The 24,240-nt window shown below is 35.2% G+C and overlaps 1 protein-coding gene across 1 annotated transcript in view; it reads right to left on the bottom strand.

Moving 5' to 3' along the window:
* Window positions 1-23,292, bottom strand: part of NSG1 (neuronal vesicle trafficking associated 1) — a 128,599-nt gene extending 105,307 nt beyond the window's left edge. Inside the window, exons 1-3 of the mRNA XM_053700897.1 lie at window positions 23,155-23,292; window positions 22,683-22,835; window positions 198-314 (exon numbers count right to left, since the gene is read on the bottom strand). Of these exons, the coding sequence (XP_053556872.1) occupies window positions 198-314; window positions 22,683-22,811 (246 nt within the window). The 5' untranslated portion in view covers window positions 22,812-22,835; window positions 23,155-23,292. The remainder of the gene's footprint in view (window positions 1-197; window positions 315-22,682; window positions 22,836-23,154) is intronic.
* Between the last annotated feature and the right edge of the window lie 948 nt (window positions 23,293-24,240).

The raw sequence follows: 24,240 nt of genomic DNA, 5'->3' as shown, positions 1-24,240 counted from the left end.
TTGTAAACTATCAAAATCTTGTTTGGTACAATTGACATTATATAAATACATCTCCTTACAAATAACATTAATGATATTTAGAGGGCATCTATAAAAATGTAATCCAGGGACCATTGTCTTATAGTGCCAAAAGATAACAATGTAATTACTTTGTGACCTTCAACAGCCAAGTAGATCTCTCACCATGAAGAGCTTACCTTGAACCTTTCAGACACGCCTTCACTGATACTTATGGTAAATTCTGCTATCTTTGGAGTACGGAATTTGCCTTTCTTATGATCCCGCTCATATTCAGTCTTTGTTTTGACCACGACCTTCAAAAAAGTGAATAAAAAAATGATTATTAAACAATGCACCAAAAGAATTAAAAAATATGAAAAATAAAAATCTCTTAAGGACCGGGAATTTTAGAGAAAGATTTGCCCAAAGTACTAGAGTACTTTTAGCATTTTTGCTATCACTCCATTGAAACAGAAATATGCCTTATTTTTTTTTATTTACCTATCAAAACTAAATATATTTTTAGTAGAAAACCCAAGGTATTGATCTAGGCCCATAATTAAGAAAAAATAAACAATATTGCAATATAAATTCATTATTTACTTTGCCTCCTTTTGGTGTAAAATATCTCTAAAAAGTGTACATGTTCTACTAACTCCAGAGATGTTGCTGTGCCTCCATCATACTTAAAGGGAAACCAAACCTTATGTTTAACACTCTATTATATATTTAGCAAAATTAGATTAAAAACAATAACAGCTCACCACTGTGTGTGCTGTTCTTTATTTTAAACCCAATTGTGTGGTCAATTATTATAACTATACTCTCGCCAACATATTCTGCAGAGCTGTCCATGGGTAAAATGGATATAAGTAAAACAGAGATACAATACTTGTAAGAGACAGGACAAGATTTACAGGAGGAATTGAAGACCCTATTCCCATGGGAACTTACAATATAGAAGGGTTGGAGAGTAAGAAACAGAAGGTGTGGACTGTAAGGGTGAGAATGATTTAAATACAGAGTAATATGAGAGCAATTACTAGCTTAGTGGAATTAATTTGTTACTGAGTTGGGTAGTAGGCTTCACTGAACAAAAATGTAAAAGTATTTAAAAGAAAGCAAATTAGGGGAAAGTATGACAGCGCAAGGAAGTGCGTTTCAGTGGGTTGGTGCCACATAAGAGAAGTCCTGCAGTCTAGCAGATGCAAGGAGCTGGTCATTGTTGGATCTTAGGGTGGTGGGCTGGAGTATAATTTTGATTAGCGAGGACAGTTAGTGGGAAGCAGCATTGTTAAGTGTTTTGTAGGTCAGGGTGAGAATTTTAAATTGTATTGTGCCGTGACTAGGGAGCCAGTGAAGGGACTCGCAGAGATGTGCAGCGGATACAGTCACGGGAAAGGTGGATTAGCCTGGCAGAGGCATTTAGGATGGAATGAAGGTGGGAGATATGAAGGCCAGTTAGTAGAAGTGCATTCCAAAGGGAAAATATTACCATCTTTATTGTATACATCTTAAAAGTAAATCAAGTATAGTAGAGTAAACACACACAAATATACTATGCTGTATCCCATCCAGCACGCCATCTAACATGTTTTGCTTAAAGAGACACTAAACCCAAAAAATTTCTTTCATGATTCATGTAGATAATACAAATTTAAGCAACATTCCAATTTACTTCTATTATCTAATTTGCTTCATTCTTTAGATATCCTTTGCTGAAGAAATGGCCCTGCACATGGGTAAGCCAATCACACGAGGTATCTATTAGCAGACACCAATCAGCAGCTACTAAGCCTATCTAGATATGCTTTTTAGCAAAGGATATCAAGAGAAAGAAGCAAAATAGATAATAGAAGTAAATTAGAAAGTTGTTTAAAATTGCATGCTTTTTCTAAATCATGAAAAAAATTGGTTTGCATGTCCCTTTCTCAAACACAGCTGTCTTTGAGAAAGCAGTTAAGGAAACGCGTCAGATGACGTGCTGGCTGGGATACAGCGTGGTATATTCGTGAGTGTGTCTGCTATACTTGATTAACTTTTAAGATGTATACAATAAAGAATATTTTAATGACACTGGGCTTCCTCGTATTCTAATGGGGTTAACAATACTGAGCAGTTAAACAGCTTCAACTCCGCTTTTCTATTGATCCGGACACGCTACAGAGTGCATAAGTTTGGGGAAGTTGTTTCGTCTGGGATAGGGCATAGAAGCGATACCTTACAATCAATATTGTGAAAAAAATATAGGTGTTTTTGGTATGTTGTATAATAGTGCCTTAAAGGAGGCCACAATAACCAATTAGGCCCTAATTGTAGTAGTCTTTATAAGCAAGTGGTTATATATTATACGCAAAGAATATAACTGGAACACAGGGTGTGCACTACTATTTAAGATCTTTAAATCTTTAATGAAAGGATGTTATGCCATATTATAAAGTATTCAGCATTTACCTACATTATTTCTGAACTAACAAGAACTGACCATTCACTGCAATATCATTTAGTGTGCTTTGTCAGTGCTTCACTACCAAATTGGACCACTATATATTGGTACTCGCAAACCTTGAGAATTTAAATATTAACAAAGATACCCAACACCGCCAACTCATAAGATTCTTTAGCTGATTCATATTTGAGTGAATATCAATGTAACAAGATAACTATCTCACAAACTGAGTTGCAATATACCGCTATTATGGTTACAAGCTGCTGGTGCTTCAATCTATTGTGAATTTACATCTTTGTAGAACACATAGATAAATTATCCTAGGCCTTACACAATGATATTTTGAACCACAAGATTATATCAATATTAATACTATTTTCCTTATCATTTTTTAATATTTTATTTTCCCATTTTTAATAAGATAATAAAAGTTATGTTTTATTTATAGTAGGTCATTTCTACCTCCTTAGTCTGGGCCTAGAGTGAAAAAACTGCTTTCTTTGGTGGAATTCTTCTTTCATTTTTCCACAATTAACTAATTTCACTCCTAATGCAAAGCACAACTCCTGATCACAGATAATTACTAGGTAACATAATTCAAGTTACCTGAATTATATACAGGTATATTATATATATATTATTATATACAGAATAATATATATTCAGATTGCGGGAGGGCCTCTTATAAGTGTAACTTATGCAACTATCAGCACTTTCATTGCAATTAATACAGTTTGGATGTGATGTGCAGCTTGGGTCACGCTTTTGCTTGCAAATATTTCATTGCTTGCTCTTTGAATATATTTTTTGATATTTATTTGTAACTGCTTGCACCATTTCCATATAAATAACTACTGAGTGCACCCTTGTATTGTAATCTGTTCTCTCTATTTCACTGTTCAGTATCTTCTGCTGTTGCCATGGAACCTAAACAAACCATCCAACCTCCTTCTGCCCAAGGACCTGCATAAAACAATCAATCACCTTCTCTGCTTCCAGGGAACAAGTGCAAAATACGTAATCTCCTCTTTTCTTACACTTTAATCTATTTTCTTATTACTGAACCAGCAGAAACCACTTTAATACCCTGATGTACTACCCTGAATCAGCACAAGATACTTGATCTAAGACAGTATAATATTGTTATAAACCCCAGGAAGCTTGAGAATAAATACACAACATTCTTATGCTTTCAATAACAGGTGTGCTACAACTTGAAATAAATTCCATCTTAGCAACCTTGTCTGTAGTGAAAACATAATTTCTGAAGCTAGAAAGGTCTGCCAAAAGGAAGAGGAAGTTATTTCACATTGTGCTTGACATCTATCCCATGCACCAGCATTCAGCTTCAAAACATCCCCCATTAATCTAACAACCACTTGTGTTTGCTTTGCAAGAGCAGCCATATTGATAATCCACCTCAGCAGAACACATTGTTTGACAAAGCAGTGAGAATACTAGGTGGTTTAGGTTTGTATATTATAGGATAGATATATTATATAGATATATTGAGCTCTAATTTATTGCGCACCCGCAAATGGGCAAATTTGGCCGTTTGCAGGCGCGCAATAAATAACCAGCCATTACAAGTTGCTGATTATTGCTACCACGAGCTCGCGGTAGCAAATAGCGCTTATAAAATTAACTAGAGATCACATCTCTGTTTAATTGTATAAATATGCCCCCAAAATACAGTGTATTTGTAAAATTTTTAGTTTTTTAATAAAATAACTGCACTAGGCAGTATTTTGGGGGTAAAGTTGGCGGGAGTGCCATTACATTGCGGTCTATGAGAACTGTGTGTTCCCTGTAAATATATATGAATATGATTATATACATATATATTTATGTGTTAAAATGTGCATATATACACATATTAACAAATAAATATATATATATATATATATATATATATATATATATATATATATATATATATATATATATATAATCTTATACATAAATATTTATATTTTCTTTTATTTGGTATTACTCCCTGGAGCACTAATATAATTTTTAAGCAAGCCATATTTAGCGCTCCACTTGAAATCTAGCCCATTATAGGATAGAGATCAGCAATATGCTTGCACAGAAGCTCACAGGTAGCTGGCTGCCTTTAAGCACCTATGGACAGTGAGCCTGTAAGGAAAGTAATATGTCATATTAGAAGAAACATACTAAGATGTAGATATATTTGGAGTCGTGATTGGAAACAAATGTGTTTGTTTAATTAATATGTTTAATCTATTACTGTGCAAAACCAGCTCAAGCAAAGAGAAAAGGGGAGGGTTTATAATCTTAAAGGGACACTGAACCCAATTTTTTTCTTTTGTGATTCAGATAGAGCATGAAATTGTTAGCAACGTTCTAATTTACTCCTATTATCAAATTGTCTTCATTCTCTTCGTATCTTTATTTGAAATGCTAGAATGTAAGTTTAGATGCCGGCCCATTTTTGGTGAACAACCTGGGTTGTCCTTGCTGATTGGTGGATACATTCATCCACCAATAAAAAAGTGCTGTCCATAGTTCTGAACCAAAAAACGAAGACAATTTGATAATAGGAGTAAATTAGAAAGTTGCTTAAAATTGCATGCTCTATCTGAATCACGAAAGAAAAAAAATTGGGTTCAGTGTCCCTTTAAGTTTTCATCTCCTCCTACTGACTAGTGGTTGTTCTATTGGGGTGCTGAGGGGTGCTTGCACCTCCAAATGCACGTGTAGCTGCAAAGGGCTCCATATATAATTTGTGCTATTTCTTCACCTCCTATTAGCCCCCCCCCCCCATTAGCCCCTAAATATTAAGTGCTAGAACTACCACTGCTACTGACCCAGTGTGTACCACAATGCATATTCATTCCACATCCATTAAAAAAAAGGTTGTATTGGTTAGGAGGGGAACTTTCATTCTAAGGTAAAGATAAATCATTTACAAGGAGAAATATACAAATGTTTACATAGCTGGAGATTAAAGGGACAGAAAATGTTTTGTTTGATGTTACATAATTCTGCACTATTTTAAAAAAAATGCCTAATCTGAGGCCAAAGACTATACTTACCGCATAAAGAAGGCAATCCTTATCTGCACGGCTGGGTTTTTATCTAGCGCATTACGGGTTTACTGTCTAATCTCAGCATGCCCGATTGCACCATTTAATTACATGTGCTAGGTAAAGCTGTCGCCTGCTTTACCTAGTGCGCGAGCATGTTACATGTAGTTGAATGGCTTGTTATTAGACATTGTGCCCATGATGCGCTAGATAAAAAAACTGCTGCACATAAGAAGATGGCTTCACTTACAATGTACAGTTTTAGACTTCAAATTAGTCATTTTGTACTGATGCAAAATTATATGGGATCTGCAGACCTGTCAAGTCACACTGAGACAGCATGACATACTATTTGAGGTAATTTCCCAGATTACACTATGGGCTTCTTTTTAAGCTGCAGATGAAGCAAGAACATCCTGCGCTGCAAGTTTGTTGATGCGAGCCTGGAACCGCAAGTGATGATTGACAACCCCTGCTCTTGCACAGCTGGCTCCATGAGAGCAGGGGGTGGGGCTACACAAGCAATTGCATGTGCAATTATAAATGTAAGAAGTGGGAGCTGCCTCACTCGCCCCAAAAACAGGCATGCAGGCTCCCCAGCTGGTAACTTTCTATCTGCATAATAATGAAGGGGGCCCTATGGATAAGTAAAATCACACTATGAAATGAAAAATCTAATTGTGCAAATATTTTCCTGTGTGATCGTTCTAAAATCTACAACACACTAAAATCACTAAAATATAAATGAATAAATAACCTATATATATATCATATATTGTGTCCATTTTCTATAAATAGAAACTCTATAATTTCTAACATAAGTGTGTGTGTGTCTATGTGTGTGTGTGTATATGTATGTATGTATGTATGTATGTATGTATGTGTTTGTGTGTCTCTGTATCTATGTGTGTGTCTGTTTGTATGTGTGTAAAAATACAAGGTTATTTTTTTAGTAAAATATATTTAAATTTCAAATGTTTGGGGATGATCTCATTCTCAAAAAATATTAGGTAAAAATAACTGTCCACTTTGACTCAAATATATAAAAAAGAGAAGTCACAATCATATTATTTTATAATTTTCTATATTATATTTTTAGTGTGTGATATTACCAGATATGCAAAGGAATGTACACTATGACATATTTTTCAAATTTGGCAGGTCTGGGTCTGATTTATGTAATTATTATTTAGTTTATGAATAAAGCTGGACTTTAGTGAAGTTAAAAGAAAACATTATGAAAGGTCTCTTCTGCAAACCAAAATAAATCTGCTTTGCTTTTAGAGGATTAAAAATAACTTAATTAAGAATGTAGAACACTTGACTTATTGATGTCATGGAAAAAAAAACTAAATCAGTTTTCATAATCTGTTTATAAAATGGGAGATTGGCAAATAAAATCAACTCTAAAATATATTTTCTGAAGAACAAGCTGTCTTCTTCAACACAATCAAGGATGTTAAATCATTAATAAGTTGTTTTTTTTTTTATTCAATTTACTGTAAATGCAAAATCCTTATTCAAATGGAAAATCTCCAACATGATGTACTATCACAAATGCATGTCACGTAGATTAGAGTTACCAGCTTGGGCTGCAATTCTGCTTTTCTCTGCAGCTGAGAAATCACTTGCTATCTATCACATTTTAATTTGGTTAAAAAAAAAAGGCCATACAGAACGGTGAAGTAGAATTATCATGTAATTGATTTTTAGCTTGGTAGGAGGCTGATATGAATATATAATCAAGTCAAAAGCAGAATTTATTAATATGCTGAGTGTATTGTGGTGGTGTGGTCAAAATGCATTTTTAAAAATTTGTCGCAACAGTATTGGGAAGCCAGGTGACAAAAATGTTTTCTATACATGTTCAGGTGTTTTGTCCATTTTCAACCAACTTTATTTAACCGATTGAGCACAATACTGGGTACAGTAATGCTTCACATTAAAAAGCTTTTCATCATATTTATTTATTACACTGCATTTTAATTAACAATGACATTGCAATTCCCATGTGTGCTGAAGTTAGTTACACGGGGCCCAGATGAATGTTTCTTGCAAGGGCCAAAATCACATGAAGTGTTGGTACTAGGTAACCATAGTAACCACAAAGGCTTATACACTAACCTCAGGAATTTAATTAAAAACTCCATATGAATCCATAACTTACTCATTTCACAAAAAGCATTTTCAGTATCATATGAATGTAAATATATTGATTTTGATGATAACAGTAATTTTAACTGCTGTAAGTTTGCAGTAAGCTTGGAGGCTCATTGCACATGAATGTGATAGCACAGTTATATTAGGATAGGTTGTAGGATTATTATCATTATAGCCTTACAGAAGCTCAGAAACAGGCTTTTGTAAATCTTAGCTGCGGGTGAAATATAATCGGCTTACAATCATACAACAAACATACAAAGAGAGGTTTTGTATATTATAGTGAGCATCAATGGCATTAATGTGAATATTCTGACTTTTATTTGTGTCATAATATTTAATATGAATCTATCTGTAACTATATATATATATATATACATATATATATATATATATATATATATATATATATATATATATATATATATATATATATATATATATATATATATATATATATATATATATATATATATATATATATATATATCCTTTTGGCTGTGAAGCCATTTCCCACCTATGTGCTAAGCTGGTTTTGAGCTTTTTGTTGCAGTTCACATTCACACACTTTTAGAAGTTGTTTTTGTGAGAATAACCTATACAAACTATATAAAAAAAATCAGCCGACTCTGCAAATTCAAAATATATTATATGTGTATTTGTAATCATGTATGAAAAATAAAGCAAAACATTAGAAAAAAGTGTATATTTTTACTCCTGACTCAATAATTAACTGTATGCAATTTTATTTTTGTAAACTCTATCATCGAAACCTGTGTGGATAAATATTTGTAGTAGATAACCTGTATAAAATAAGTAAAAATTTAGAACATTTTACTGTGTTTTTCTACTGTTTTATTGCCGGATGTCAATTTAGTATATAATCAAAAACAATGTTTTTAAATTTATTTTTCTGTTACTGGCATTTAAACAGTTCTAGCCACCATGGAAGTTAAGATATGGCAACTAAACTATACATTTTTAGAAACTACAATCCCAAGTCTATCAGATGAGGGTTTATTTGTATTTATATCTCAAAACTGGAGTATGTAACAAATAAGCAAATATTGCACTTGTTTAAAAAACAAAACGTTTTCTGAGCAAAGTGCGCTGTTTAGTTATATATTGTGCACTCCAATTTTGTGCTATATATACATGTAGCCCCTTATTTGATGCACCAAGGGGTGTACTTTCCAAAAATGTGCACTTTAATTACTGTATCTTAACTTCCCAGGTGGCTACAGCTGTCTAATTGCAGACATCACCCCTAAAAATTAAAAGACAATTATTTTAGACTTTTTTTAGGATGTCATGTCTGCAATTAAACAGCTCTAGCCACATGGGAAGTTAAAAAGGGTACATAAAGTACACATTTGTATAAAGTACACCCCTTTGGGCATCAAATGAGGGGCTACATGTATTTCTAGTACAAAAGTGGAGTGCGTAAAAATGTACGGAATATGATGCTTTGGTTAGAAAATATTTTTTTCTAAGTAAAGTGACATGTTCAGCTATTTCTTACGCACTCAAATTTTGTGCTATATATAAATGTAGCCCCTTGTTTAATGCGCCAAGGGGTGTACTTTCCAAAAATGTGCACCAGGGACAAAGCCGCTGTCAGAATCTTCTCTTGCAGATCTAGTGTCATCCGAGAAGGAAACAAAGTCAGAGTTCATAAGGTTCTTTCTCGTCACTCATCAGACGCTTAGCCATAATTCTCTTTACAAAGTGAATGGATATTTTGAAAGAAATTATGCTGCTTGAAAAGATATAATTTTTACTGCAACAAAAAATAAGCTTCTTTGCAGTAAAAATACAGGGGTTTTGCAAGACAGTGAGAGCAGCATTGATAAAAGCATCTCTCTAACATTGATTTATCACATGATCTAGGTGTTCATGTGATTACAAATATTATATCGTTATCCGTTTAGTAAGGGAATGTCATTTTTCTTAGCTAGGTGATCACTCTGGTAATGCTGGTTACCACGGTAATCATTTAGCTAATATACTTAAATTGGTATTTTTTTAAAAAAAAACAGGGACTAATTTATTTAAGGGAAATCTATTTTTGGGGGTCTCTAGGCAATTTTGATATTTATTTATGTGCCTTTAGAGACCCCCTTATAATTTTTTTCATTTTTTTTAAATGTATTTATTTTTAACTTTTTAATTTTTTTTACTACACTTTAAAGATTTACACCATTGGAAAGTTGAGGCGATTACCTTTCCAACGGTCTTGGGGGTCTGTAGCTGCTTAGATACCCAAGATACAGGTATCAAAGCAGCATGCCCCTATCTCTCCATAACTGTCAATTGACAGTTGTAAATAAAGTTGTGTGTTGACGTCATCGCTTCAATGCGTGATGACGTCATCACGATCCGTGTGAAGCCCCGAGCCTGCTCTTCAATATGAAGGCAAGATCAGATGGGTGAAGGGAGATGGGGCCCTCTGGCCCCCCTAAAGATTAGTGAGTCCAAGCAACAGCATGGAGCCATTGTTGGCACCTGAGGGTGAAACTTGACGACGGCTCCATGCCGTCGTTAGCACTCAGAGGAATATATATATATTATGGCTACTGACAGGTTTGATTGGGCAGTCCATGTTAAAAAGACATAAAAAGATGCTCTTTATTATTGCGCTATGGCTGGCATAGTGTTTTAAAAGGGGTTAAACACATAGTTGAAGTCAGCTCAGAGGAGCAATGCACCACTAGAACCTAGCTGAACGCATCTGATAAGCTGATGACAAGAGGCACATGTGCGTAACTTAGGATTGCCACCTCGGCCATGTTTTCCTGGACAGTTATGAGTTACACATGGGGAAGGGTGTTCAGGGAGAAACATGAATAGTGCTGTCCAGGGCACTGTTTGTCTGCTGCCCAGAGGCATAATACATGTTCCTCAACGCATATATTGCAGCTTTTGTAACTCATAACTGTCCAGGAAAACATGGCCGATTTGGCAAAACCTAGAGTAGCTACCTATTACCATTTAGCTCTCACTAGTGCATTGCTGCTCCTAGGTCTCTCTATGCTTTTCAACAAATGAGTCCAAGACATTTAATAACCATATCCTGTCGGAATCATGAAAGTTTAAAGGCACATGAAACCCCAAATTTTACTTTCATGATTCAGATAGGGCATGCTCTTGTAAACAACTTTCTAATTTACTACTTTTATCTAATTTGCTTAAAGGGACAGTCTAGTCAAAATTAATCTTTCATGATTCAGATAGGACATGCAATTTTAAACAACTTTCCAATTTAATTGTATCATTAAATTTGCTTTGCTCTCTTGGTATTCTTTTTGGAAAGATAAACCCAGGTAGGCTCATATGCTAATTTCTAAGCCGTTGAGCTGCCTCTTATCTCAGTGCATTTTGACAGTTTTTGACAGTTAGACACTGCTTGTTCATGTGTGTTATATAGATAACATTGTGCTCACTCCCGTGGAGTTATTTAATGGGACAGTGGACACTCTAATCATCTTAAAGTCTTACCTTAGATTAAGCTGCAAATAGTCTCCTGCACCCCTTTCTATATCATGCAGCAGGAATAGTAAAAAAGTTTTTTTCAAATTAATTTTGTGTCTGGCCAGTTTGAAATGGCTGTCAAGCGCCACCCACCGATGACATCACGATCTGGGCTGCATCTATGCACTCTGCTGAATAGCATTGACACACTGTTGAATCCAACTAGTGAGCCTTTTGTGATTGGAAGCCATATGCAGCCCAGATCGTGATGTCATCAGTGGGTGGAGCTTGGCATCCTTTTTAAATTGGCCAGAAACCATATTCATTTCAAAATATCTATTTTACCGTTCCTGTTGCATGATATAGAAAATGTGGAGAAGGCTATTTACAGCTTAATCTAAGGTAAAACTTTAAGATGACTAAGGTGTAGACTGTCCCTTTAAAAGTCTAGCTAAACTGCATGTCTGTCAAAAGAACTGAGATAAGGGGGCAGTCTGCAGAGGCTTAGAAACCAGGTAATCACAGAGGCAAAAAGTGTATTAATATAACAGTGTTGGTTATGCAAAACTGGGGAATTAAACAATACAATTTCTGGTGTAGACTGTCCCTTTATTTCTCTTGCTATCCACTGTTGAAAAGCATACCTAGATAGACTCAGGAGCAGCAAAGCACTACTTGGAGCTAGCCGCTGATTCGTGGCTGCACATATATGCCTTTTCTTACTGGCTCACCCATCGTGATCAGCTAACTCCCAATAGTGCATTGATGCTACTTCAACAAAGGATACAAAAAAGCAAGAAAATTAAAGTTATTTAAATTTGTATGCCCTATCTGTATCATGAAAGTATTTTTTTGGGCTTCATGTCCCTTTCATTTAACTTTCACGTCCCTTTAAATGTCATTGAATGGCAGCAAATTTGGAACAAACAGGTGCATAATGCACAAGTACTCATATCTGAAGGGAAGTGTAAAGCTCTGGAGGCATTTTCAAAAAGAAGGAAGAATGCCTTTTCATTTAAACAGAAAACATTTTTTTTTTCATTTAAAGGCTTCTAAAAGGTACATTCAAATCAAACTGTTGCTTCCTATTAGTTGTGTGGTATATAAAAAAATTACATCCTTCAGATGTTACAACTCTAACCCTGCAACATTCTACATTATTATTGTTTGGTTACAAAAGAAGCTCATATTTAAGGCTTTTTAAGTCTGTCCCTGGACTGCAAAACAACACACTTTTTCTAAAACAATGACTCTTTTCAAAAAAATGTATTTGGTAGGTTACTTCTTTCACAGTGTTTAGTACACATATATTTTAATTGTACTGTAGACCGATTAGAATATTCCTTTGCATTATTAAATAATAAGTAGATAAGATATAAACATCAGAACAATGTTCACAATGAGTTATATTCCAGAAGACTATTAACAATACTGGGTATTTTGCAGATTTTTTTCTACTTATTTTACTTGGAATCCAGTTCTCAAGAAAAGTTACATTTTCTCAAGAGTTGCAGTTTATCATATAGTAAATAGAAGTGTTATATGTAACAGAACCTATGTAATAAATCAATAGCATGTGTGCCAAGCACAGTTACAAAATAGCACTGATATTTCATATCAGTCATTTCCAGTAAAAGCATTGCATTAAAGGAACAGTCAAGTCAAAATTAAACTTTCATGATTCAGATAGAGCATTCAATTATAAGCAACTTTCTAATTTACTCCTATAATACATGTTTCTTTGTTCTCTTGGTATCTTTATTTGAATGTAAGCTTAGGAGCCAGCCCATTTTTGGTTCAGCACCTGGGTAGCGCTTGCTGATTGGTGGCTACATTTCGACACCAATCAGCAAGCGCTACCCAGGTGCTGAACCAAAAAATGGGCCAGCTTCTAAGCTTACATTCATGCTTTTTTTTTAAAAAAGTGCTAATAGGAGGAAATTAGAAAGTTGTTTAAAATTGCATGCTCTATCTGAATCATGAAAGTTTAATTTTGAATAGACTAACCCCCAGGTTGGTATTCATGGTTCCTAAAGTCCGGCGAAGAAGGTCCTGTTCCAGGCGGTAAAGTCTTCTTCCAAGCGCAACCTCTTCTTCTTCCAGGAACATCCTGCGTGGAGCGGAGCTGAAGACAGCAGAGCTGAAGACCCAGAGCTGAAGACCGGTGACTCTGGAACTGAAGACCGGCGACCGCTGAGCCATGGACCGTGGAGGATCCTCTTTGTATGATCTCCACCGTACACTGAATAGTGAATTCAAGGTACGCGATTAAAGATGGTGTCCCTTGAATTCATATTGGCTGATTTGATTTTTCCAATTCAAATCAGTCAATAGGATGAAAGCTACTCAAATCCTATTGGCTGTTTAAATTAGCCAATAGGATGAGAGCAAGTGAAAGTTTATTGGCTATTCAAATCGGCCAATAGAATTTCACTTGCTCTCATGCTATTGGCTAATTTAAACAGCCAATAGGATTTGAGTAGCTTTCATCCTATTGGCTGAACCACCTCCCAAAAATAAACCTAACATTTCTTAACCTATATTTCCGCCACCCCTAAAAAAATTGCAATTAAAACTAAAATTAATAACCACTTAACCGTCAACCACCCACATCGCAATACACCTAATTACCCTATTAACCCCTAAACCGCAAAACCCCCACATCACAATAAACCTATTTACCCTATTAACCCCTAAACTGCAAAACTCCCACATCGCAATAAACCTATTTACCCTATTAACCCCTAAACCGCAAAATGCCTACATCGCAACAAACCTATTTACCCTATTAACCCCTAAACTGCAAAACCCCTACATCGCAATAAACCTATTTAAATTATTAACCCCTAAACCGTAAAACCCCTACATCGCAATAAACCTATTTAACTTATTAACCCTTTAAACCACCAAAACCCACAACGCTAATAACTATTTAAATAAATAACTACAGTACACTAACCTAACACCCCCTAACCTAACACCCCATAACCTAACACCCCATTAAATAAACCGAAATTACATAAACTAATATATTCTAAAATTACAAAAAATAAAAACAAATAAGTTTTCATAAAATAAAAAAGGCTAACATTACAGAAAATAAAAATCCAATTACCAAATTTATCAAAATTAAACCTAATCCCTATGAAAATAAAAAAGACCCCCCAAAATAAAAACACCCCCTACTCTAAGAATAAACTACCAGTAGCCCTTAAAAGGGCTTTTTGCAGGGTATTGCCCCAAGATAATCAGCTCTTTTTCAAAAATACACAAAGCCCCCCCTAACAATAAACCCCCCCCCCCCACCCACCAAACCCTCCCAAATAAAATGACCTAACACTAAGAAACCTAAACTACCCATTGCCCTGAAAAGGGAATTTGTTTGGGCATTGTTTGGGCATTGCCCTTAAAAGGGCATTTAGCTCTTTTTCTGCCCATCCATAATCTAAATAAAACAAATCCCCCCCAAAAAAACCTTAAAAAATACTAAGTCTAACTCCCAAGTTGGTACTCACGGTTCCTAAAGTCCGGCGAAGAAGGTCCTGTTCCAGACGGTGAAGTCTTCTATCAAGCGCAACCTCTTCTTCTTCCAGGAACATCCTGAGCGGAGCGGAGCTGAAGACCGCGGAGCTGAAAACCGGCGACTCTGGAACTGAAGACCAGCGACCGTGGAGCCATGGAGCGTGGAGGATCCTCTCCGCCGTACACTGAATAGTAAATTCAGGGTATGAGATTAAAGACGATCTCCGCCGTACACTGAATTGTAAATTCAGGGTATGAGATTAAAGATGGCATCCCTTGAATTCCTATTGGCTGATTTGATTTTTCCAATTAAATCAGCCAATAGGATGAAAGCTACTCAAATCCTATTGGCCGTTTAAATTAGCCAATAGGATGAGAGCAAGTGAAATTTTATTGGCTATTCAAATCAGCCAATAGAATTTCACTTGCGCACGCATCCTCAATGGAATGTTGGCAGCGCGAGGACAAAATAATTCTATGCGGTAATAAGTTAGTACGCAATATTCTAAGTTCGGCTTTTTACCTGCATCAGGTTAGTGTGCAACAAAAACAGTTTACTTTCAACTCATAATATCAGCACAACCTGACGCGCACAAACTTACTTCTAGCGCAAATAACGCTTGAGTGGGAGCTTTAAATAGTTCACAACTTGTAATCTGGTCCATAAGAGGGTCTGTATTTTGAATTGACTGAATCATCTCACTGACTGATTAAATAATAAAGGGACATAAAATAAATATATAATTTGGTAAAAAGCTAATAGTTGCATGCCTATATTGTTTTGTCAGCTGTCTTTTCTATTATATTCAAGCCTGTGAGCAAACAGAGCAGGGAACGATGAGTCAGAACTGTGATGTAGAACAGGTTTAAATACCTTTAATATGGTGTCATCTGCCACTTAAAAAATCTCATCATAAAACTTAGATTAAAGCCCATTTTTTTTCTTTCATGATTCAGACACAGCACACAATTTTAAACAACTTTTCAATTTACTTCTATTGTCAATTTTGCTTAATTCTCTTTGTATCATTTATTGAAGAAGCAGCAATGCACTACTGGGAGCTAGAAAGCACACTGGTAAGCCAATGACTATACATGTGTGAACCAACCAACCAGCAGCAAACTCTCAGCAGTGTGTTGCTGCTCGTCTACCTAACTTTGGCCTAGATTTAGAGTTTTGTCTGTAAAGACCCGCGTAGCTAACGCTGGTTTTTTTCCCAGCGCACCCTTAAGACAACACTGGTATTTAGAGTTGTCTGAGTGGCTGCGTTAGGCTCAGAAAAGGGAGCGTTGAGCATAATTTACCTTCCCTTCAACTCTCAATACCAGCGTTGCTTATGGTAGTGGTAAGCTGGAAAACCCCCCTTAAAAAAACTCTAACCCCCTGAAGATCTCCCTATCTTGAGTCGTCTTCACCCAACCGGGCTGAAATCTTCATCCAAGGTGCGCAGACAAGGTCCTTCATCCGGTAGAAGTCTTCATCCAGGCGGCGTCTTCAATATTCATCCATCCGGAGTGGAGCAGAGCCATCTTCAAAGGAGCCAACGCGGAGCCATCCTCTTCAACCGACGACTGAACGACGAATGAAGGTTCCTTTAAGGGACGTTATCCAAGATGGCATCCCTTCAATTCCGATTGGCTGATAGGATTCTATCAGCCAATCGGAATTAAGGTAGGAAAAATCTGATTGGCTGATTCAATCAGCCAATCAGATTGAACAGTCAATAGATGGAACAGCCAATAGAATGCGAGCTCAATACGATTGGCTGATTGGATCAGCCAATCGAGATTGAACTTCAATCTGATTGTCTGATTGGATCCCTTAAAGGAACCTTCATTCGTTGTTCAGTCGTCGGTTGAAGAGGATGGCCCCGTGTCGGCTCCTTTGAAGATGGCTCCGCTCTGCTCCGGATGGATGAAGATTGAAGACGCCGCCTGGATGAAGACTTTTACCGGATGAAGGACCTTCTCTTCGCACCTTGGATGAAGATTTCGGCCCGGTTGGGTGAAGACGACTCAAGGTAGGGAGATCTTCAGGGAGTTAGCGTTAGGTTTTTTTAAGGGGGGTTTGGGTGGGTTAGAGTGGGGGTATGTGGGTGGTGGGTTTTAATGTTGGGGGGGGTGTATTTTTTTTTACAGGTAAAAGAGCTGATTACTTTGGGGCAATGCCCCGCAAAAAGCCCTTTTAAGGGCTGGCAAAAGAGCTGATTACTTTTGGAATTTAGAATAGGGTAGGGCATTTTTTTATTTGGGGGGATTTTTTATTTTATTAGGGGGCTTAGATTAGGTGTAATTAGTTTAAACTTCTTTTAATTTTTTTTTTGTAATTTAGTGTTTGTTTTTTTTGTATTATAGATTAGTTTATTTAATTGTATTTTAGTTTAGCTAATTGTAGTTAATTTATTTAATTAATTTAATTATAGTGTAGTGTTAGGTGTATTTGTAACTTAGGTTAGGATTTTTTTTACAAGTAATTTTGTACTTATTTTAACTAGGTAACTATTAAATAGTTATTAACTATTTAATAGCTATTGTACCTAGTTAAAATAAATACAAAGTTGCCTGTAAAATAAATATAAATCCTAAAATAGCTACAATATAATTATTAGTTATGTTGTAGCTATATTAGGGTTTATTTTCTAGGTAAGTATTTAGTTTTAAATAGGAATAATTTATTTAATTATAGGAATATTATTTCGTTTAATTTAAATTATATTTAAGTTAGGGGGGTGTTAGGGTTAGACTTAGGTTTAGGGGTTAATAACTTTATTTTAGTAGCGGCGACGTTGCGGGTGAGAGATTAGGGGTTAATAATTGTAGGTAGGTGGCGGCGATGTTAGGGAGGGCAGATTAGGGGTTAATAAAATTTATTATAGTGTTTGCGAGGTGGGCGTGCGGCGGTTTAGGGGTTAATACATTTATTATAGTGGCGGCAAGGTCCGGTCGGCAGATTAGGGGTTAATAAGTGTAGGTAAGGTAGCGGCGACGTTAGGGGGGGGGAATTAGGGGTAATAAATATAATATAGGTGTTGGCAATGTTAGGGGCAGCAGATTAGGGGTTCATAGCTATAATGTAGGTGGCGGCGGTGTCCGGTCGGCAGATTAGGGGTTAACAATTTTTATTAGAGGGTTGGCGATGTGGGGGTGGCTCGGTTTAGGGGTACATAGGTAGTTTATGGGTGTTAGTGTACTTTATAGCACAGTAGTTAGGAGCTTTATATTCCGGCGTTAGCCCATAAAGCTCTTAACTACTGACTTTTTTTGGCGGTAGGAGTCTTGTCGGTAGAGGCTCTACCGCTCAGTTCTTCCAAGACTCCAAATACCAGTGTTAGGCAAATCCCATTGAAAAGATAGGATACGCAATTGACGTAAGGGGATGTGCGGTAGCCTGGAGTCCCGGAAAGGAAGTGAGCGGTAGACCCTTTTCTGGCTGACTCTAAATACCAGCGGGCGGTAAAAAGCAGCGTTAGGACCCCTTAACGCTGATTTTGACGGCTAGCGCCAAACTCTAAATCTAGGCATTTGCTTTTCAACAAAGAATATTAAGAGACAAAGCAAATTAGATAAAAGACGTAAATTGGAAGGTTATTTAAAATTTTCTGTTCTATATGAATCATGAAAAAACAAATTGGGGATTCCTGACCCCTTAAGGTAAAAGGGGCTAGATTACAAGTGAAGCACTATTGTTTGCACGCAAGCGATATTGGATTTTTGTGGCCGTTTGCACACAAGTTAAATTCAGCTCAGTTTAAAAGTTAAAAGTAAATGCAAATGCATAAGCACAATCAAGATTTACGGTAGAATTATTATCACAACTTCAGAGCTCTGGTTAACTGCTACACAAGTCACAGTGTCACAAGACACATCAAAAATACACACTCATAATAAAACTATCTAAAAAAATTGCACACAAAAGTTATAAGGGCTCAAAGATAACAGGTCTCAGGTGTTAGAAAAAAAAAGGCAGACAAAGGGCTTTAACACATAGATACACATGTCTAAATATGTATGTGTATGTGTAAATATGTTTATATGTGTACATATGTATTTATATGTGTATACAGTATATGTATTTACAGACATACATACACATATAAACACATATACACACACACACACATATATATATATATACACACATTGGAGCCATTTACAGTCAAGTAGACTGTAAAAGCATATTTATGCAATATTTATATTTAATACAGTGTTTGTGTATTTGCTGTGAATATTTCACATTCCAATGTTCTGCACATAGGGGAATATGTTCTATTTAATAATAAATTGATATATATATATATATATATATATATATATATATATATATATATATATATATATATATATATGTGTGTATAAATAAATATATTTTATATATATAATAGAAAATGGAGGGTCCAGCACAGGTACAAAGTTTGTAAAAGTGGTTTCTTATGGGTTGCACGTACATCAGAGGGTCCTGCACACCTCAATAATAGAAAGGAATCCAAAAGGAAGACGTCAGCACCCACAGTTCATCAATTCCTTTTCGATTCCTTTATATATATACTGTATATATATATATATATATATATATATATACACACATATACCTATGTATAGTCATGTGTATATATATATATATATATATATATATGTGTGTGTGTGTATATATATATATATATATATATATACACACACACAATATGTATATATATATATATATATATATATATATATATATAATGTATAAATATATTTGTGCAAAAATGCATCAGATATATATTTCAAAATCTCTTTTAAGAATAAATAGAACATATTCTGCAATGTGGAGAACAATGGATTATGAAATATGCTATATTATCTTCTTAAGATTGCGGTTATTTAAAAGCGCAACGTTTGTATGACTTTTTCAGCTCCATTGAAGTTTATGAGGTAATGTGATTTTGCATTTGTGACTTCTCAAAGTCTATCTGTAACCAAAACTTTGCAAATGCGAGAGCACAAACTTTTTACTTTCAACTCGTAATACGAGAGTAAAAAAAAATTACTCTAACAGTTTTAGCGCTCGAATGCAAGCACAAACTACCCTCCACTTGTAATCTAGCACATTATTTTTTATATTTATACATGACATATCTCAGCAACTGCTTCACATAATAGCTGCATAAAAATTAATGTAAAAAAGCTCCTATATTGGTCAAGCAATCACTGTGTAGATGTTAAGGGTCAGAGTTCAGAATCCAGCAGGGTTGACTGCAACCTGTCAGTTTTCAGAGTTAAAATGCAAGAAAAGCAGGTAAATTAAATGTGAATTAAACTTAGAAAATAATGTAACATTTTCTTCGTTAACTCTCCCTTTAAATAATACACGCGCATTACAAGATTTCTTCTTTCCTATTAAAGGGACAGTCTATTTAAAAATAAACTTTTATGATTCAGATAGGGCATGTAATTTTAAACAACTTTCCAATTTACTTTTATCATCAATTTTTCTTTGTTCTGATATTCATAGTTGAAAGCTAAACCTAGGTAAGCTCAAATACTAATTTCTTAGCCCTTGAAGGCCACCCTCTTATCTGAATGCAATTTGACATTTTTTCACATCTAGAGGGCGTTAGTTCACGTTCGTCATATAGATAACTTGGTATTCACATCCGTGGAGTTACCTTGGAGTTAGCACTGATTGGCTAATATGCAAGTCTGTCAAAAGAACTGAAATAAGGGGGCAGTCTGCAGAGGCTTAGATACAAGGTAATCACAGTGGTAAACAGTGTACTAATATTACAGTGTTAGTTATGCAAAACTGGGGAATGGGTAATAAAAGAATTATCTGTCTTTTTAAACAATAATAATTATGGTGTATACTGTCCCTTTAAGCATCTCTTGCGTCTTTACCTCCTGTGTTAAAAGGACACTGAACCCAATTTTTTTTCTGTCATGATTTAGATAGAGCACAACATTTTAAGCATCTTCCTAATTTACTCCTATTATAAATTTTTCTTTGTTCTCTTGCTATATTTATTTTAAAAGCAGGAATGTAAATCTTAGCAGCCAGCCAATTTTAGGTTCAGCACCATGGATAGTGCTTGCTTATTAGAGGCTTACATTTACCCACCAATAAGCAAGCATAACCCAGGTTCTCCACCAAAAATGTGCCGGCTCCTATGCATCACATTCCTGTTTTTATATAAACATTACAAGAGAATGAAGAAAAATTGCTAATAGGAGTAAATTAGAAAGTTGCTTAAAATTGCATGCTATATCTTAATCATGAAAGAAAAAATTTGGGTTTAGTGTCCCTTTAATAAAACCAACAGATTTCATACTCTTCCTGTAAACAGATAGATTGCATTCAACGGAAAATATCTTAACACTATGACCTGATAACTAATATACAGTATGATCTTGTAAACTTATTAACATAGGACATTATTGAAATGAGTAAAAACACACTGACTTGCTGTTTTAATCCATTTATCCATGTTTATTTAAAGGCACACTATACTTAAAGGGACAGTCTACTTGAAAATTTGTATTGTTTAAAAAGATAGATAATCCCTTGATTACCCATTACCCAGTTTTGCATAACCAACACTGTTCTATCAATATACTGTTTACCTCTGTGATTACCTTATATCTAAGCCTCTGCAGAATGCCCCTTATCTCAGTTCTTTTCACAAACATGCATTTTAGCCAATCAGCACTGACTTATAAATAATTCCATGGGAGTGAGCACAATGTTATCTATATGACACACTGTCTAACTGTGAAAAACTGTCAGAATGCACTGAGATAAGAGGCGTTTTTTCAACAGTTTAGAAAACATTTTGAGCCTACCTAAGTTTAGCTTTCAAAAAAGAATACAAAGAAAACAAAGCAAATTTGATGATAAAATTAAATTGAAAAGTTGTTTACAATTGCATGCCCTGAGTCATTAAAGTTTAATTTTTACATATTATGGACAGTTAAAAATGCAATCTTTTTATTTTGTATTTTGCCAGATGTTCCTGTAATTTAACTGTAAAAATTATATTTTTTCCAATGTCTGCATCCTGCAGGATTTAGAACACCAGCTTTGCAACATTCTACACAGTGATTGTTCTGTCAGTGCATGAGCTCCTTTATCTATGTCCCTGATATTACTAAAACTTTTCTAAATTATGTGTATATGATGATATATAATTAGAACAGTCTACATTGTTGTATTTAATTAATAGTATATTCTTACCAATGCATAAATGTATAGTCAGTTCTATAAATCCACAAACAAAACAGTTAAAAAAAGGGAAATACATATTTACATTCAGAAGTTTTAATCATAACATTCTCATTCAAAAATCTTTCTCACTGATATCTACATCACATTTTATAAACATAATAATATTTGAGTAGCTCTGACCACTGCAATAACCTGATAATGTAACTTACCTTATGATATGCTAAGGTATGTAGGTGTTAGAGCCATAAAGATGCTTGCAAGTCTATAGCTACTAGACAGTATCTACAATATAAATGTACATAGAAAATATTGTATGTCCATTGCATATATACGTACGTGTCTATATATAATTCCTTGCTATTTCTGTTATAGAGCTCACATTGTAAGCAGTCATGTGTCAAACTTACAAGGAAAATAATATTGTAACCATCATCATGATATACCACAGCATTAAAAAAATAAATACAATCTATTCCTTTTATTGTAGTATTGTATGTTAATAAACAGGGATTTAAACCAGGCCTAAGGCAATTAACCAAAACACAGTTGGTAACTGTGAATTGTAACAGAGCCCATTTGCTAATGAGTGACATCTACTGCTTTGTTAAATTGTGGGCTGTAAAACCCAGATAGAATTTAATTAGCAATTCATAATGAAAGATATCACACACACAAATAATAAAATGATCAGTATAAATTATATATATTATTTTTTCCTTTATTAATCAATTGACTTTCAGTATACTAAATGTGTCAATAGCACTTGTGACTTAACCCCTTACTGTAGGATATAGATTTAATAGCTCACATAAAGGCACCTATATCACAGTACCTTGTCTGGAGGTGGAAATTGCAGCTGATTGACATCTAGGGGGGTCATAAGAGGGATGGTGTCGAATCCATCCTCACAAATTGGAGGCTTTGTGCCCTTGTCACTGAAATTATTTCCCAGTTTGACCATCCTTAAAAATGTAAAAGATTGCTCCTGCAAACAAATAAAACACAATATGATTTTGTACCTTCCACAACAGAGACATCACCACCTTCCCTGACCAGAAGTATACAGTACAAGGAGCAATCAAGTGATATCACCTGAACAATAAATACAAATCACATCACTAATAAATGTATTACCAACGTTTATACTTAGTAAGAGTATTCCTCTGTGACAGAGAATGCGTTAACAGAAGGCACAACATCCTGTATCAATATAAACAACTCAAAACCTCATTTATATGGGTGTTACTGCAAAATATACATGCTACATAATGCACGGGAGATGATGAAAATGATGCTGCACTTACCAAAGCAGGACCAGATCCTAATGAGTTCTCTGCTTCACAAACACCTTCTCTTTCAGTAAGTGGGGCGTGGAGTAACAAAGGCTTTCATAAAGGGTTACTGTGCACAAAGCTTACTAGGTATAGAGGGTGCCTTTGTTTGACTCGTGCTCAGCAGTAGATCGAGTGCCTTGACGCAGCCTCAGATCCCAGGAGTCAAAGAGCTGGAGACTGGGTGCAGGGCTTTGACACTTATGGATGGCTGTATTTGCATGGACCCGAGGGTTTGCAGCTTGGTAGGCTGCTGCAGCTGCTGCTGGTGGAGAATTCAATACAAAGGAGCCCCCTGGAGGCCACAAACAACTCCACCCCTCCCTCTGTCACTCCTATGTAACTGGTGCAAAGCCATCAACCTACCACAAGCACCTTTTTCTTTAGAGCTTTTTTTCCCTCCTCCATATAGGGTCTGTGGTCCCTTACATACATTTTTTTGCAGTTTCCCTAATGTAACTATTTAGCAGTAACCATTGTGCAAATGGTTACATTACAGTAGGTACAATTTCCCATTCAGTTCGATGTACCCAGGTTGTGGAATAATAAATCTGCAGACTATAATTGCCTGAATGGTTACATAAACTTGACAATTTGAAAATGCTGTAAGACTTAATTTACCATGATGTTTGTATATGGTACTGATATATTTAAGCTTCAACCAAATATTTGTCTTTATAGTCAGAATGTTGCATAGCAGATTGTATCAACTGAATTAACACTTGAACACAAAGCTGGCCTAATAATTGCTTACAAATAATCTTCTTTCTAACAACCCAGATACATTTTTGTAAATGTATCTGACCAAATATTTTATTAAACACCTGTGACAGTCCAATGCTTTAGTAAAGCAATAAAATATGAAAATTAAAATAAGGGGAATTTATCAAAATTTATGAGCAATTCTTTACTATTTGGGTGGCTAAAATAAGTTATGAGGCTTTACATTTAAAAGGACACCATTTAAAAAATAAATAAAAAATAAATGCATAGTATATATTTGCAATTAAGCACTTTATACTAAATTAATATTTTAAAGCTAGAATTTCATTGTATTGG

This window comes from Bombina bombina, chromosome 2, assembly GCF_027579735.1.
Source record: "Bombina bombina isolate aBomBom1 chromosome 2, aBomBom1.pri, whole genome shotgun sequence".
NCBI lineage: Eukaryota > Metazoa > Chordata > Amphibia > Anura > Bombinatoridae > Bombina > Bombina bombina.
The sequence above is the reverse complement of the archived record's forward strand: the minus strand, read 5'-3'. Positions and strand labels throughout refer to the sequence as shown.